An 18,900-nucleotide genomic window follows, 5' to 3' on the forward strand; every position below is an offset into this window, starting at 1 on the left:
ATACCTAATCGGTGGTTCCGTGATAGAGCCTTGAGTTGGGAGTAGGTTAAATTTAGCGGATTAAAGTTCCGCACTCCGGCTTTCGATGCTTCCCCCTACTATAAAAAAAAATGTCCACAGTGTCGTGAGAGTCAAGTCGCCAGTGCGACGACTGTTTCTTTGAAGACAGGAGATATTTCGTCTTGCCCTCGTTCACTGCCAGACCCATTTGCTTTGCTTTCTTGTCCAGTCTGGAGAAAGCAGAACTAACGGCGCGGGTGTTGAGGCCGATGATATCAATATCAGGTACTCTGCTGTCTGTTGTGATTGCAGCTTTTCGACGTCGAACCGTCTTTGTGTTTGTTGACGTGCGTTTTTTGCTGCACAGAGGCGGGTGCGAACCTTGGCTGCAACAAGATAGTGGTCCTAGTCGATGTTTGGACCTCGGAGCGCAGGCTCATCTAAAACACTTTATACTCGCCTCCCGATTTCCAAAATTCATTTACATCAAAATTTATAACATTAAAATTTATAATTTCGTCAAGTTCTTAAAATACAAATAAAATTCATTTTTATTTAAGAGCGTGTGCTCTACAGAAATTTTGTACTCTTTTATTCAAAATTATTAGAAAAAGTAGATCCGAAATCTGTTGAAGGAGAATTTTTAATCAGAGAAGTTTACAGAAGGATAGAGGGAGGTACAAATACAATTAATTTTGCTAGAAATTGAAATTTTTACTCAGGATTTTTAAACTTGAACAATATTAACGAATTGATTTAAAAAGAAATTTTTGATGTTTCTATCATAAATATATGAATGTGGCAACGCCTTATTCACCGCTTATAAGCAACCCTTTGCGGCGTTTACAACACTATCTTTAGCAACGCTGTACTACATTTTTTCATTCTAGTTGTAAGCAACCCGTTTCCCAGAATCCTATCATTCTTCCCTTTTTCTACAAAGCGTCATACTGAACGTACGTGTGGACGGACCACCTTTCACCTTGCTAAATTATATTTAAGTATTTCTAAATAAACAGTAAATAAAGCATTAAACTTCCAAATATATTAGAATATTCGGATATCCACGTTTGTATGTACAGGAATGCGATAATCACAATATATAAATACCCTGTTATTTATAATAAATGTAATTTAATTCCGTTATCCTACAAACATGGAAAAGTACAAATTGAAAGAAATATAGCAAAATGTGAAAATTAATTTTTAAGAGTATCTAAGTGTAAAAATAATGTAGGAATAAATATTTGTAAACAAGATAATTGTGTCATCCTTATTTAGGACAAAGCTTATTGTAATACGAGTATTGTATATTTGCCAGTATTAATATTAGATCACGGAAATATTATAATATAATAACGGAAACCATGTGTACATATGTACATATATGGAACGGCCAAAATATTACAGACACAAAATTAATTCAGTTTATTACTCGTATGAGCACTATTTGAGATAATAAGACATATTTTAACCATGATCAAGAAATAAAAAATATAATACATGGTCATCAAAATGAACAAATCAAAATTATGAAAATATTAGAATCAAAATAGAAATATATATTTTCAAATATAAAAGAATTGTACAAATACCTAAATCCTGTTCAGGAACGCCCTTTACAATTTTTGAGCTATGCTATTCTTTTATTCAAAATATTAGGATTATTTTATGGCATGTAAATGTTACCAGATTAAACAAGAAGTCAAATAACGCCGAGCTTTCGAGCAGGTATATGAAATGAGTACAGCGACTCCAAACACAGCGTCTTTGAAATGAGGACATCTCATTTGAACAGAGGGAAGAGTAAAGAAAGATAACATTCCTTATCATACTCCCGAGCCCAAATATATCAACAAATCCTTATCAGCTGTAAACATAAAAATATGTATCATGACATATACACATAATAATGTAATGTATTTATCAGTAACTGAATAGAACTTATCCAAATAACTTATATTTATCAGCTTAAAATAAGAACACAACAGAACAACATGAATGTTCTGTCGATAGTAAAAATAGTTGTAAGCAAACCTAATGCCCTTTAGTCTTAGTATTGCCATCAAACGTGAAAGTGAAGATATTAAAATCAACAAATAATAAAATAATAAACACATTATTATTATTATTTAACTCGCGCGTTCTGACTGACCAGCCGCTCCAGTCGGTGCGTGCACGCTCCAAAGTACAGTCGCGGCGTAAAAAGTCAGTCCTATTACTTTCCGGACAAACCCTGTATAAATGTTTAAAGCCCATATTGGTAACACTATTTTGAAATGATACATAGCAGAAAAAATTATGCCAACCGGTTATTGTTTCGGTTTTTTTTGGTATTGTCCTTGAAGAATTGTCTGTAAGTGAGTTGTTGGGAGCCAAAGTGACTCAACGGTATGACGATCGCTGGTGTAGAAAAATGATTTAGCTTCATTATAGCGTGAGCCGCAGAGCGAATAAGTTCTGTTTTCTTTAAATAGTTGTGTTGTGACAAGTGTACTTTTATACCAAATATTCGTACATATATAAAAAATATAGGTAAGATAAGTGTTGAAATATTGGAAAGCAGAAGTTTTATTTGGTTATTGTTGCTACACATCTGTCTAATAACGGGGTACGCTAATTAATAGTGTTCGAAAAGTTTTGAAGTGTGCAGAAAAAACTATACATTTTGCGAATTCAGCACGGAATCGAAATTAAGTGAAGTTTCTTATAAACTTTTTTTTTAATTTGCACGTTCGTTTATAACCTACAAATTAATTTGTATAGCTCATTGATTTCATAACGAGTTTGTATACCCTGAAATTGTACATAAACCAGTCCCACAGTTTTTAAGATATAGTTTTGAAATTATGCAAACGTCATTTTCTCTTCAAGAAGCTGCTCATTTGTCGGAACTGCCGATATCGGACCATTATAAAATATAGCTGCCATACAAACTGAACAATCGATATCAAGTTCTTGTATGGAAAACTTTTGCATTTAACAAGATATATTGACGAAATTTGGTACAGATTATTTTCTAATTTTTCAGATCGGTTAACTAAAGTATATAGCTGCCATACAAACTGAATGATAGGCTTCGCTGCAGCCAAAGTTGACGTTTTCTCTTGTTTTTATTAAAAATAATTAATTTTTGGAAATATTAAATAAAAAAAGTAAAGAAATAAAATAACACTTTTTTACATAAATATTGTTACAATAAATCTTTTTAGTTTATTAAATTAAAATTTCATGTTCAATAATTGACTCATATTCGGTGTGTATTATTTAACAGTTTCTTATCCTTACAGAAAATGCCAAAACGCTGCGCTTACAACCATATAGAGCAGATGGAAGAACGAGAAATTGTGGGCATTTTGGAAACGTTTTTGAAAAACCATAACCAATTGGTACAATTGTTCAAGACCCTTTTTAACAGACTGCAAAACGACAACTACTGTACGTCATTGTCATTAAAGCAGACAAAGTGTCCTATGAAGAGCACGCAGGCACAACTGTTAATGATGTTGCAGTTGTTATGGCTGATGACCCATGTGAACGTCGAGACATACGCATACAACACGGAGATAATACGATGCAAATAATTCAAGAAAATAATAGTTCTTACGATGCTTTGCAGTATCCGTTGATATTGGATGGATATCATTTAAATATTAAAGAAAGGAATCTAACTACAGGTACAACTTATAGATTATCTTAAAATTTTTTTAAGTCAATAATTTTTTTTATCTTATAAATATAATATATTCATTTGCAGGAGAAGAACTGATGAAGGCAGTTAGTGCTATGAACTTTTACTCATATCGGTTGATGATTCGTGCTAATGAAGACTACAACATTCTACTACATACAACTATTTCATCAGTAAATTGTGGATATGTACGTAAAAGTTGAAAGTGAGGGATTACGATATATATAATTTAATCGAATACTGAGGAGTACATTAATTTACGAGATGCCACAATCGGTAACGTAGATGCAACAAATGACATCAACAACATCGGTACTGCACATATCTTCTCATCATGCAAGAATACATTCAAATCAAAATTGAAATCTTTGATAAATTTAATTACACATCACTCGGTGTTTGGTGAAACACGATGTTGGCTTTACTCTGTTGAATGGCAAAAACGCAAATTTGATTTGGTTGGTGGATAAACTAAGCTCAGAAGAAATTGACAATATAATTTCAGCGAATATTCCAGATCCGAATGTTAATTAAGAATTGTTTGACATTGTTACTACTAATATGATCCATGGTCCATGCGGTAATCTAAATACATTATGATGTTAACATGTATGGGCAATGTAAAATATTCAAAACGTGTTCCATAACCATATCAATTTGTGGCTTGGATTTACAAAATCCGTGTTTCTCTCACGAATTATATGCTGCATGTTACAGAGTTGGAAAACTATCGAATTTGTTTGTTTATGTCATTACGATAAACTTTTTTTTTGTAAATTACAAAAAAATATTTTTTGCTATAAAATAAAATAGTTTGAGTCTAAGTTTTTTCACCTTTAATTAAAACTACTTAAAATTTTCACCAAACACAGCATCTAAATTTCATTTCACTCATACAGTATACACATACTCACACGCTATGGATTGGTTGAATTGTGATAAATGTACCTGTGATGATATTGTAATAATTTTTTAATAATAATTTTCATCAAAACGGTCCAGATTGTTGCAGCTTATGGAAACAAATTTTCGGATTAAAGACGTGTACTCGTATCCAGGACATCATCTTTCGGATCCGCTAGTACTCTATATAACTCATACAATGGCCGACAAATTCGGCATAAAATTTGTTAGAAAGCGAAAATACCTCACATACAATCACCAATCATATGGAGCAAAGTCAGCCGGATGTTCGAAAATTTTGGTAATGGTTATAAGGGGGCTGGGTCAAGTTTTCGATCAAATTTATTCATTTTAGGCACAAAGATAAACTGCCATGATTAGAATACGCTCTACCAATTTCATCGAGATAATATTGGTTGATATATCCAGCATAAAGACACCTGGAAGTTCGAAAATCTTTATATTGGGTAGGGTAGAAGGGGGAGCATTCGCCAGTGGGGCACATATGCCACCACCAATTATCTTCAAAATTAAATAAGCTATTGATAATCGAAAAACGATATTTTGTGCATTTATCGATGATCTTCCACCTCTCACTCTTTGGTAGTTTCATTATATATGTGCTCGAGGACGGACGAGGTTTTATGTTTTACGGACTACCGCGAAAATATTTGGTTGTAAGTATTTTGTGTAATAACTTTTTCAGTTTTTGTGATTTAAAAAAGATATTTCACAGATGTGTGCTATTGAAATTAGTGACAAAATCTTGCCAGTGCTTGTTTTAGTTAATTTAATAAAAGTGCCAAAACTGTTTAAATTAGTTCAAGAGGTTCCTCCTGGGGCTCATTCGCCAGGCTGTTGGTGGGGTGGTTTCGCCGGCGATTCTGCCCCATGGGTATGATTCGCCACTGCCAAATGTACCCCATGGGGTGAATTCACCACAGGCCAATGACCTCCAAGCTATAGATTCGCCACTAGCGTAATTAGGGATTTGCTTTTAATGTCTAATCTTGAAGTGCTTCTAGTACCATGAACTCAGGACAAATTTCGAAAATATTTATTTATACCTGTACGTACAAAGATCATTTAGCGATGGTTCGAAACTACAAAAGAAAAACTAACCGATGTAACTTAGATGAGACGAAGATGAAACTTGCAATAAAAGATGTCATCTCAAAAAAATATAACACAAGTCAAGCTGCTGACTTTTATGATTTAAAACGAACTACTTTGCGAGATCGTATAAAAAAATTAAGAAAAGTAAATTGGAGGCATTAGATGACTCCGGCCAGTCATCTGAAGGTGAATATATGTATTCATCGAAATATACCTCAAATCAAGTTTTCACAAAACATCAAGAAAAAGAGATATGCAAGTATTTTAAAGCATGCTCTAACCTACAGCACGGCTTCACCTATACAATGGCACGGAAGTTTGTATTTGAATATGCCACAATAAATGATATTGCCATTCCTTTATCATGGGTGGATAATCAAAAAGCTGGAATTGACTGGATTCAAGCGTTTATGAAACGAAATCAAGACTTGAGTTTGCGAAAACCGGAAAATACAATTAAGAAAACCGCAGTAATGGAGTTTTTCGATAATATGCAGCATTTGCTCAAAAAAAATTCATTTTCTCCGTGTGATATTTATAATTTAGACGAAACGGGTATTACTACTGTGTTGCAATCACCCAAGGTAATTTAATAGCATTCTAACCGAAATACCTACATTACATATAATAATATGTACCTATTTTGTATTTCATAGGTTATTTCTACAAAAGGAAGACGAACAGTTTCTCAAGTGGCGTCTGCAGAAAGAGGATCGCTTGTGACAATGGTAGACATTGTAAATGCTTCTGGTAACGCTCTGCCACCTGTCTATGTGTTCCCTCGTATAAAGTATAAATAACATTTCGTGAATGGGGGTCCCAACGGTTGTCTGGGGATAACAGATAAGAGCGGATGGATGACAGCTCAAGGCTTTATAGAAGTCCTAAAGCACATCAAAAATAACACTCGGTGTTCCAAGGAGAAACCAATAATCCTTTTCCTAGACAATCACGTCTCCCACTGCAGTCTAACAGCAATCATATTTTGCAGAGAAAATGGTATTCATATGATTACTTTTCCGCCACATACGTCACATAAGCTCCAACCATTGGATGTATCTGTATTTGGTCCGTTTAAAAAGTACTTAGCGACTTCGTTCAATGATTTCCTTGTTTCCAACCCTGGTAGAATAATTACAATTTACGATGTACCATCGCTAACTAATATCCCATTTCGGAAGGCATTTGCTGCTGAAAACATTTGCAAAGGATTTGAAATGACAGGTATCAGCCCATTTAACAGACAAATATTTCCTGAAACAGACTTCATAAACGAACCAAATGAAGAACATCCAACCGCTGACAATGATAATGAACCTATACTTCAACAAGATGCGATTTCAAATGAACCTGATGTCCTGTTTGAGCCTCCAGTGACACCACCACCTCTTCCTAAAACTCCGGAGCAAGTTCGTCCACTCCCTAGAATTCAACAATCTAAATCTAACAAAAGAAAGGGAAAATCCACAATCTTGACATCTACTCCATTAAAAGAAGAAAAGGAACGAACACAGCAGCAAAAGAAACAAGTAAGGAAGGGCTAAGTTCGGGTATCACCGAACATTTTATACTCTCGCATGATAAAGTGATAATCGAGATTTCATTATCTGGGAGATTTACCGATATTTTCGGTCAAAAATTAGGTTAGGCACTGAGTTCTTCGAGTTCGATATCAGGGACCTTGAAAAGTTATACTCCGATCACGACAATTTTTCCACAAGGGATACCTCTGCTCAAATGCAGTATTGGTATAAAGTTTCATTCCGCTATCATCATTGGTTCCTAATGTATATATCATACAGAGAAGGCATCATATGGAATTCAAAATAGCGTTATATTGGAAAAAGGCATCGTTGTGAACCGATTTCACCCATATTTCGTACATGGCATCAGGGTGTTAAGAAAATATTATATGCCGAATTTTATTGAAATCGGTCGAGTATTTCCTGAGATATGGTTTTTGGTCCATAAGTGGGCGACGCCACGCCCATTTTCAATTTTTAAAAAAAGTCTGGGTGCAGCTTCCTTCTGCCATTTCTTCCGTAAAATTTAGTGTTTCTGACGTTTTTTATTAGTCGGTTAACGCACTTTTAGTGATTTTCAACATAACCTTTGTATGGGAGGTGGGCGTGGTTATTATCCGATTTCTTCCATTTTTGAACTGTATATGGAAATGCCTGAAGGAAACGACTCTATAGAGTTTGGTTGACATAGCTATAGTAGTTTCTGAGATATATACAAAAAACTTAGTAGGGGGCGGGACCACGCCCACTTTTCCAAAAAAATTACGTCCGAATATGCCACTCCCTAATGCGATCCTTTGTGCCAAATTTCACTTTAATATCTTTATTTATGGCTTAGTTATGGCACTTTATAGGATTTCGGTTTCCGCCATTTTGTGGGCGTGGCAGTGGGCCGATTTTGCCCATCTTCGAACTTAACCTTCTTATAAAGCCAAGAAATACGTACACCAAGTTTCATCATGATATCTCAATTTTTACTCAAGTTACAGCTTGCACGGACGGACGGACGGACGGACGGACGGACGGACAGACAGACATCCGGATTTCAACTCTACTCGTCACCCTGATCACTTTGGTATATGTAACCCTATATCTGACTCTTTTAGTTTTAGGACTTACAAACAACCGTTATGTGAACAAAACTATAATACTCTCTTTAGCAACTTTGTTGCGAGAGTATAAAAACAAACAAAGAAACCATTGGTACGAAAAGGAGTTCCGAAAAAACGTAAAACCTACGTCGACACATTATCTGATTTAGCAGATGCCTTAAGCTTCGCTGAATCCGACAGATCTGTTGGTTCGTTTGTAGAACCAGAGAGCCTTGGTGAGACCAAATTCGTACTTGTTCGATTTGGTCGCCAGGTAGATAAGTTCTATATTGTCTGAATGTCCGAATTCGGTAACTGTTGATTTTTTAAGAAAAAAGCCAGGTTCATGGACATTTTATGAACCATGTGTTAACGACATGTCCTACTATATTCCAAAAGATGACATTGCCCTTAAGTTGCCGAACCCAAGCCATCCCGCAGGAACGTCCCGATCAGCTGCAACATACATATTTGATGTAGATATGTCGCAGTACAATGTAATGTAAAACTCGTCACTATATCGCATTTATTTTCATAAATTAGTTCTTACCGGTATACAATATAAATACTAACATAGTATGTACATAGGTATTTCGAATTGTCATTTGTACCTTTAATGAATAACTCAGGTACCTGCCTTTAGTTGTTTTTACAATGAACTGCCTTGTTGATCTCTACCAATATAATATTACACTTTTTTTGTTACTTTTACATGAATTAATAAAATTTAAGTTCAATTTATGCTAAACATTGTTTAATAAATAAAAAAAAAAATAGTTGTGCCATAAATTAAAATTGCATTTTCCCTTTGACGATTGCGCCCCATCCCACTGGCGAATTTACCCCATGGATGGGGCAGTTTCACCCTTTTGGGCATCTTGGGAAATTCGTAAAATTTGTATATAAATATGCGAGGTAATCAGAATAAAACGGGTAAAATTTAAAGCCAACAAATGTAAGCTCTTAAACAAAAAAAAAAGTTTTGAAAAACCATTAACAGTTTTTTTATGAGAGCACCTCAAAAAAAAAGAGGCGAATGCTCCCCCTTCTACCCTATATGGAGGCTCAGGAAAGTATTGGCCGGATTCGACCATTTTTTTAAATACGGACACACTATTGTCAGGGAAGGATTATCCCTGAATTTCAATTAAATACATCACACATGGCGCTTACTAAATATTGTTGAAATCGGCTGGTCGGGTCCCAACATATGGGATTTCACTAAAAAGTGGGCGGTGCTACGCCCATTGTCCAATTTTTTCACCGGCTCTCATAAAGGCTTCTCATACCATCTTAGAGGTAAAATTGAATGTCTCTGACGTAATTAGTTAAGCATTTATTGCGCTTTTAGTATTTTTCAACAGTACCGTTATATGGGGAGTGGACGAGGTTACTCTCCGATTTCATCAATTTTCACACTGTCGGTAGAAGTTCTTATAAAATTTATAATCAGCAAATGTAGGTGTTTTGGCTGTAGTGGTTTAAAAGTACATTAAACTATTTAGAGGGCGTGGCCACGCCCACATTTTCAAAAGTTATTACACGCTGGTGCCCCTAGCTACCGCGGTCCACTGTATCAAATAACATCTTTTTGTCTTAATTTAATGCTTAGTTATGGCACTTTATATGGTTTCGGTTAGTGGCGATTTCTAGGCGTGCCAGTGGTCCAATTACGCCCATCTACGAGCTAAATTTTTTTTTCTACTAAGGAACCTACATACGAAGTTTCATCGAGATATCTTAATTTTTACTCTAATTACATCACTGACGGACGGACGAACAGACAAACAGTCAACCGGATTTCAACTTTTCTCGTCAACCTGAACAAGTATAACCCTATATCTATCTCGCTTAGTTTTAGGTGATACGTATAGCCGTTAGGTGAGCAAAACTATAATACTTTGCAACTGTTTGCAAGAGTATAAATATGTTCCCTGGGTTTCATTAAGATGCCTCACATGCATGGAGCAAAGCCTGCCGATTGTTCGAAAATCCAACTAATATGTCAAGCTTTTGCCAATTGTATCTATTTTTGGCATAAGGATAAACTGTTCTGACTTAGAATGTTCCCAAATTTTCATTGAGATAACTCAATTATTGCCCGATAAATCCAGCATAAAGTCACCTGGAAGTTCGAAAATCTTTTTATTAGATATGTTCATGCTCAAGGAAGTATTGACCCGATTTAACCCATTTTTGATACACAGAATAACTATTGTCAGGACAGGTTTGTCTCTGACTTTACAATTGTATATCTCACACTTTGACCGATATTTTCGGTCAAAAGCTAACTATAGATACTGGGGTCCAAATATTCGGTACCTAGGGACTTGAGCAGCATCCATTTCATCCATTTTCACACTGTTGGTAGCAATTCTTATAATAGTTGCTCTTACTATACTTGCTTGGTGTTGCTTAATTGGCCTAGGAGTTATGTACACTAAACTTATTAGAGGGCGTGGCCAAGCCTCTTTTTCAAAAAATTTTGCCTACATATGCCCTTTTCCACTGCGAACCCCCTGTAACAAATTAGAGTTTTATATCTTAATTTAGTGCTTAGTTATGACATGACAACACTGTGTAGAGTGCAATATGATTTTGTATGCCCATATTCTTGGCATTAGTACATTTTTCCGGACCGTTTCTTTTATGTGGTTCTTCAACAGTTACTCTACGATGCAGCAAATAATTCAGAATATATATAGGGTGTGTTTCATTTTTTTTTAAATTGATTAGAGTCCGGCAACAATTCTATTTTAAACAACGGATGTGGATTGTTTCTATTAAACATATTTACAAAAGTTTTAATACCAAAACATCATTCTTCCAATGCTTCTTTGACTTAACTAGAGTATAATATGGACTCTATACAATTAAGGGTAGGCTCTTAGAATTCTTTAGTTGATAAGAATAATAGTTCTTGTTTTTATTCGACAAAAATTTAAATATTTCCATAAAACTTTTTTCAGTGTAGGACTGAATTTTTGTTTCATTTATATTGATGACTCATCAGCGAAACATTTGTTTCGGCAAGGAGGTGCGTTTGTTAGCTCGACAAAACTGAAATAGGCATTTAAGGAATGCCTAAGGCTTTGCTGGTGAGGCTGCGAAGCACTCGTTATTGTTTGTACGGTTGTACGTATCACCTAAAACTAATCGAGATAGATAAGGGTTATGCGTATGCGTTTTTATGTTCGCTTATTCAAAGTATATATACGGTATGTCAACTATTTGATCACTCCTGAGTTTTGAGTTGAGATTCGTGTTTGCTTTTTTATTTGTAATGGCAATCCAATTTTATTTTATATACAAAATAATTAAAGGTAATAAATTAAAATTAACATGTTTGTTTTTCAAACACTTACTAGATTTGATAGAATTAAACGACATTTTACTCAATATTTAATATGACTCCCTTTTGCTTTGATTACTGCCTCAATTCGTTTGGGCATGGACTTGACCACCTTCCTACAGAAATCTTCCCTAATATTTAGCCTTCTGTCATAAATCGTTAAGTTTTTAAAACTCACATTGAGCATCAGAAATCGGACGCTTGACCTCAACCCAAGCATGTTCGATTGGGTGAAGGCTTGGCGATTAAGGGGGCCAGTCGAGTACTTCAAAACCGTTGTTTTAGCTACACGCGAAGTGTGTTTCGGATCACTATCTTGCTGGAAGATAGCGTCCGTCACATTCTTTTCCCACACTTCTAGACTTTTGCACAAACCTTATTGAACGGCATTTATTACTACTATTACGCACTCTCCCACCCCTTCCATCCTCAAACACCCCCACATAACTACATCACCGCATGCAAACTTCAACATTGGTTAAACAATATGGCTAGTCAAAGGTTCTCGGGGTTTCCTCCAAATCCATTGCCGCCCATCTTTTCCCAGACGGTTTGTTTATTTTTCGTCGGACCATATGACTCGTATCCAGTCATTTTGGGTGTAGGTTTTATATTATATATTTTTGCAAATTGGAGCCTTAATTTACGTCGTCGTTTCGTCAAGTATCTGTACCTCCGATAGTTATAGCGGTAGTAATATTCTGGAAAGGGTGTCATTGTTTGAACGTGAATTATTTGTCTTTTTTAAGTTAACACGGTACTATTTCTGCCTTTTTAACTATTTCCTTCCTGTAGGGTTTACTTAGCTTAGTTTCTAACCTCATACAAATATTATTTATCCTAGCAGATATGCTTTTATTTCTTGATTATTGTTATTACGGTATTCGAAACAAAGCAAGGATTTGTTTCTGAGAAATTTTTTAGGTTACTTTGTCCAGTGTCCTCGGGGGTAAATGTAACATTTCTATGAAATGGTATACGGGTAATTTAAATGTTGTCGAATGAACTGAATGATTATACTCAGACACTGCTATTTATAAAAGTTCTTTAAATCTGTGTTCACCGTTTGCTTTTATGCAACGTATTATTTTAATTAATGCATAGTGGATCTTTTCCACTTGTCCGTTTGCTTGGTTTTTGTATGGAGGAGTAGTGTAAACATCTATTCGAACTCTATTAGGAGTCTACTGTATAAGGAATTAGATTATGACTTGAGCTTTCATCACTTTGAGTCGTAGGTGTGAGTGAATTTATTTGTATCAGTATTCTGGAAAGCGGGACTGCAACTACATTTGTTTTACCTGTAGTGCTGTTAATGGTTTAGCTATTTTCTAATAATCCTTGATAAATCATCGGTAGTAACCTGACATACTTAGGAAGGATCTTAATTCCTTGAGAGTTTGTGGGACTGGGATTTTCACTTCTGCTTTTCGGGATTGGTTTTAATCCCTTTTGAGTTGGTTACGTATCATAAAAATCCTACTTCTTCCTTTACAAATGTATATTTGTCTAGTTAAATTGCATTTCCTAAAGTTAGAAATATCAATTCTACAAGAAGCGTTCCACAGTAAACAGGACTTAAAAAAAAAAACATAACAAATGGTTTTTTCGGCAAAATCAATTTTTTTTTGCACGGTCCAAAATGAATGTTTCACCTCGTTGGACGGTATGGCCGCCAGTATGCAGGTGCAAGCCATCTTTAAATCGATGACAGTAAATAATTTTTTATTTCTGAGATTTGAGAGAACTTCGTTAATTTCTGGTATAGGATATTTGTCGTTGATCGTAATTGACTTAAGCTTGCGATAATCTACGACAATTCGATCCATTTTCTTACCAGAGGCTTTTGATTTTTTGTTAACCATATACATATATTGCTTAGTTATACGGAGATTTCGATTTCCTTATTATTTATTAGCAAGAAGTTCTTCGGCTTGGCGAGAATGGTGTAGGTGAGATTTTCGTCAGGATCGGCGAACAGGTTTGGATACTTATTAATAATATTATTACTTTTGTTTTGTTGTTGTAATAAGAGGTGTGGAATATGAGCGTTATATTTATATTTTGGCAACTTGTACTGGCGTAGACACCACTTACGCGATTACAGCCGAGTTAACAACAGCGCGAAAGTCGTTTTCTTTTTTCGCTACGTGGCGCCAATTGGATATTTCAAGTGAAGCCAGGTCTTCCTCTGCCTCCGCTTCCCCCGGCGGGTACATGACCTAGCCAGCGTAGCCGCTGTCTCCTAATTTGCTGAACTATGTCAATGCCGTCGTATATCTCATACATAGCAGGATAGCAGGACGGGTATAATGAGTGACTTATAGAGCTTGGTTTTTGTTTGTCGAGAGAGGACTTTACTTCTCAATTGCCTACTCAGTCCGAAGTAGTACCTGTTGGAAAGAGTTGGTGGTGTTTATACTGGTTCCTAAATAGACGAAATTATCTACACCTTCAAAGTTATGACTGTAAACAGTGACGTGACAGCTAAGTCGCGAGCACGACGACTGTTTGTTTGATGACAGGTGATATTTCGTCTTGTACTCGTGGGAGAGGTCCTTCCCGATCCTGATATAGCTTTTGGTGTTGCTCAACGTCAGTTTACACATCCGTATTAGTTTTGTGGAGATACCAGATTCAGACATTGCTGCATAAAGACAGTTCCTTTTCGTGCTGTCGAAAGCAGCTTTGAAATCAATGATGAAGAGGAGTGTGCCGATCCTCTTTTCACGGGTCGTACACAAGATTTGACGCGTGGTGAAAATCTGGTCGGTTGTTGATTTTCCAGGTCTAAGGCCACACTGATAAAGTCCAATCAGTTTGTTAATCGTGGGCTTTAATCTTTCACATAATACACTCGATATATCTTATACGCGATGTTGAGGAGGCTTATAAACGGTACTTGCACGGCGCAGATTGTGGGGTTATCCTTTTTGAGGATTGGGCAGAGTATTCTTAATTTCCAATCGATAGTCATGCTATCTTCCGCAAAGAAGCTGATGCAAGTGCCTTATCAGTTCTTCGCCGCCGTGTTTGAATAGCTCGGCCGGCAATCCATCGGCCCCCACCGCTTTGTTGTTCTTCAGGCAGGTAATTGCCATTCAAACTTCGCCATGGGCGGGTAAGAGATCGTCTGCTCCATTGTCATCGATTGGGGAGTGGGTTCACTTTCTCCTCGCGTTATATTTTCACTGCCATTCAGTGGGCTGGAGAAGTGTTGTCTCCATAATTTTAGTACTCTGTTAGTCGCCACATTTTATGATTATCCCTGTCGGCAAGGTTGTCAAGCTCTTCATACTCACGCATTTCGGCCTCTCTCTTATTCTGCCTTCACATGCTTCTCACTTCCTTCTTCAACTTTAGGTATCTATATCGTCCCGCACGTGTTGTGGTCGATTGTAATGTTGCGAGGTGGGCAATCTGCTTTCTCTCCGCTACGATACTTCTTGTCGTATCAGCTGTTCTTTTGCATTTTCCGAAAACCAATGATTTCGGTTGCAGCTGTACGTAAGGAGTTTGAAATGTACTGTACGCTTCGCTTCCGTTTATCCCAACATGATCGATCTGGTTGGTGGTTTTTCGATCCGGGGACATTCAGGTGGCTCGATGAACTTTCTTATGGAATCTAGTACTATGGATAATATCCATATTTCGGGCCTCGGTGGAGTCGGTCAGCCGCGATCCATTTGGGAATGTTTCGTCGTGGAGGCGGAATTTACCGACCGTAGTGCCAAAGATGCCTTCTTTGCCCACCCTGGCGTTAATGGCGTCAAGCACGATTTTGATATCTTTTCGGGGGCAGCTCTTATAGGCGCGCCCGGAGTCTCTTTCCCACCAAATTTGCGCTCCTTTATATGGCCACAGTAGTAAAAATGCCTGTGGAGGGGATGCTTCGCCTCCTTACTTTAGCTCGCCTTCAAACGGATGTTCTCATGCTACCCAGAGGATACTTGGTCAAAGACCGGAAGTTGTGACCCACTTGAGCCATATGTAAAAGAATCGTTTCTGGCCACTCCCAAGTGAATGGCGATCAGAGAACCTTCCTCACTTGTGTACACATGACTTCATCCTCTGAAATGCACACACAGGAAAAAGTCTTTGAGGAAAAATAAAATAAATATTTTTTCAGTTACACGCTAAATCTGATGGTGCCAGAAAAAAGTCCTCCACTATTTCTGTGAGTCAAACCTTCTGCATGGATTAAACCTAAATGCAGCTCTCCTTTGCATGTATTGTCCCCCAAGATGACCAACAATAAAAAAATACAAAAGCAAAAAGTTGGATTTTAGCCATTATTTGGTACTTTTTTGCTTGCCATAATTCGGAAAATTGTTAGCACCTTGTACAGACAACTATAAGAGGACACGCCGATTAGTAGGATTTGTAAACGCAAATTAGCTACGAGGGCTGCTATATATATTTCTGGCTTATAATGAAAATAGGCATATTTATCAACGAAAATGTTTTTTTTTCGTTGGATTTGGCTCGTCTTGGAAGGCCCACACGGTCAATGATTGCTGTTTTGTTTCGGGCTCATACGCATAGATCCATGATTCGTCACCTGTGACGATCTTATAACCGACTGTTACATGACGTTCTTGCATTATCAGTTCACGTACGGCATCGATGTTTTCTGGCACAACGGCTGTTTTTGGACGACCTTCACGGAATTCATCTTTGAGCTAGCGTCGGCCACGATTGAATTCGTTGTATCAGTTTTTCACAGTGCTATAGGATGGTGCTTCATAGCCATACAAAGATTTTAGTTCATCGATGCACTCTTGTCGCGATAATCCACGTCGAAAGTTGTGAAAAATGATCGCACGAAAATATTCACGAGTTAATTCCATTTTTTGGCCGAGATGAATTTTTTAATTCCCTGTAAATAAAACAATTCACGATTAAATGACATAACGTTCTGAGTGATGTTATGCTAAAAATGTTAAATTTTCCAATGGAAATGTCAGATTGCACCTGGCAACACTTAGTATTGCCTAGTCCAGAAATATATATAGCAGCCTATGTATAAGTAGTGATTAAAAAAAATTATATTATCAAAAAGTAACAATATCAAATTGTGTAACACTTAAGGTTGCTAAACTAGAATTTCTTTAATTTTGCAAAAAAGCAATCATATATTCTTTATTTAAGGGGGGGTAGGGTTTTCAAGGTAAAAAAAGACTTTCTTTGTGAATTTATTTCTCAAATCTGGACTGAAAAACTGGCGTTTTGGCGCTCTGCCTTTCCATATCACCTGACGACAGTCGGTCTCTGCACCGAGTGACTGTCTCCCTCGCCATTTATTTGCTGCACTGCGATACACCTCGCCGTCGTCGGTTTCGCCTCACACTTTTAGTTTAGTCCACATATGGTCGAGTATATGAGTATTTAGTTTGTATGAATGTGTAAAAGTAAAGTATTGCAAGCGTGAGAAGGCAGCCTGAAATATTTTATTTTTTCCAATGAAATTTATTTGTATGAACATATTCAAAATTAAACCTCAAGTACTATTCCCTGGATTCTTATCCTAAAAAAAACGTGTTCGCCTTTATTCGTAAATGAAATTTGCACTGTATTGAATAGTTGACCATATGAATAATAGTGTGTACCACAGCAACGCGTGGTCGGATCCACTTGTTGCATACATACATATGTATATAATAGGGCTATTCAGAATCTGGTGCAAATGGTCTCGCATATTTGAAATTGCAAACGAGCGAGCATGTTTTTGCTTTTACACTAACAAAATGTACAGCGATGCACCTGCTACACCCTTGCAAAGAGCAACACTAAAACGCCATTGTATTATTTGAAACACTGGTTTGCAAATTATCAGCTGTTGTCGAAAATAAAATCAAACACAGAAAAGAGATGGAGCAAACAGGTTTAAACAAAAAAAGAATTAAACGTGAAAAACCAAACAAAAAGTGGAGTGAAAAAGAAATCCAGAGTATACTGGATTTCTTGTAGGAAGCTCCAGAAGTGATTAATTTCAACAATTTATGTAACAATAATTTTAATTTTAATAGGCACCCACAGCTCAAATCTTTTATAAAAAGCTCATTGAAAGCACAAAAATAGACGCAACGTGGGATTTAATACGGTGGAAAGTGCGGCACCTGAAGGCTTCATACAAAAAACCAAGCGATTGGCGAATGTCAACAGGAGCAGGCCCTCTTGAGTCTGATGACGGGACGTCGAGTGTTGAAGGTAAGCGTAATGAATGCGACAAAATTTTGTCTAATGTTTATATTTCAGGCAAAGTGTTGCAGATGTGCCCACACTTTAATCAGCTTAAACATATTTTTGGGAAAAAAGCCACAAGTGAATTACCATTTGAAGTGGTTGATAGTGGCAGTACGTCCATAATGAATGAAAGCGCGGCCAGCCAAACACTGAAATCACTTTTCCTGATGTCGGCGAAGAAATTGCGTCTCCAATTGACATTGCCAATATTGAAAATCTACCACCAGGCAATGTAAGTGAAGTGACTGTTTCTGAAAAAGCAAAAGATTTCGCGGAAAAAAATGAAAAAACATGTCCCAAAATCATCTGCTGCAAATCTTGTTGCTTTTCAAGTCGAGCATAGGCAAATGTTTAAAATGAAAATGGAATGGGAAAAAAGAAACATGAAAAATATCACGCTTTGAATGAAAGAAGATTGCAAGCAAAAATTGAAAGAGGTAAAGCTGAAAAAATATTCAAGAACCGTGGATTGGACTTAAAAATTGGAAAGGAATGAACGATTGAAAAAACTTCAAATTGAAAAGGAGGAACGCTCGCAAAGGTTCGAAATTGAAATGAAATATAAGTATTCCCCTCACCAGTAATTTTTCTGTACTTTATTTATCTCTATTTATTTATTTCTGTACTTTATTTATCTTTGTATTTTAAAATATGTAGTTCCAATTACTGTTGAGATGAATACTTATTTAATACGGTTTTTGATGTTTTACTATCTTCTATAATTCAAAGCGTTATCTTTTTCGTGTTTGTCTTGTACTAAATACTTAAATTAAAATAACCATTTATTTTGTATACAATAGTTTAATGTATAAATCTTTTTCATGTTTGTCTTATACTAAATGTATAAATATATGTAATTATAATTATTATATATATAATTAAAAACTGAAAAATGAATTAAAATACATTTAAGAAAACATTAATGCGTATGTGGCTTGTCTTTTAGTTTCTCCAACATTGTTGGGTATATGCTCATCA

At 36.2% G+C, this 18,900-nt stretch overlaps 1 protein-coding gene across 4 annotated transcripts; it reads left to right on the forward strand.

Moving 5' to 3' along the window:
* The first annotated feature begins 883 nt into the window (after positions 1-883).
* On the forward strand, positions 884-18,692 carry LOC115065987 (uncharacterized). Of its 4 annotated transcripts, none has more exons than XM_049459772.1 (6): positions 884-2,263; positions 3,291-3,677; positions 3,758-6,294; positions 6,367-7,239; positions 17,706-17,886; positions 17,935-18,692. In XM_049459772.1, exons 4-6 carry the CDS (start codon positions 6,568-6,570, stop codon positions 18,156-18,158), a joined length of 1,077 nt encoding a protein of 358 aa, XP_049315729.1. In that variant the 5' UTR covers positions 884-2,263; positions 3,291-3,677; positions 3,758-6,294; positions 6,367-6,567; the 3' UTR covers positions 18,159-18,692. The 4 variants fall into 4 exon arrangements, with proteins under 4 accessions (XP_049315729.1, XP_049315730.1, XP_049315728.1 ...); XM_049459773.1 differs by having other exon boundaries at positions 884-2,208; XM_049459771.1 differs by having other exon boundaries at positions 885-2,535.
* The last annotated feature ends 208 nt before the right edge of the window (positions 18,693-18,900 follow it).

Source organism: Bactrocera dorsalis, chromosome 6 (assembly GCF_023373825.1).
Source record: "Bactrocera dorsalis isolate Fly_Bdor chromosome 6, ASM2337382v1, whole genome shotgun sequence".
Classification (NCBI taxonomy): domain Eukaryota; kingdom Metazoa; phylum Arthropoda; class Insecta; order Diptera; family Tephritidae; genus Bactrocera; species Bactrocera dorsalis.

Excerpts from the sequence above, each read along its gene's own strand:
- LOC115065987 (XM_049459772.1), top strand. The coding sequence starts at position 6,568 with ATGACAGCTCAAGGCTTTATAGAAGTCCTAAAGCACATCAAAAATAAC. Across the intron at positions 7,240-17,705 it reads CACAGCAGCAAAAGAAACAA|GCACCCACAGCTCAAATCTT; the intron begins GTAAGGAAGGGC and ends TAATTTTAATAG. Across the intron at positions 17,887-17,934 it reads CGGGACGTCGAGTGTTGAAG|GCAAAGTGTTGCAGATGTGC; the intron begins GTAAGCGTAATG and ends TTTATATTTCAG.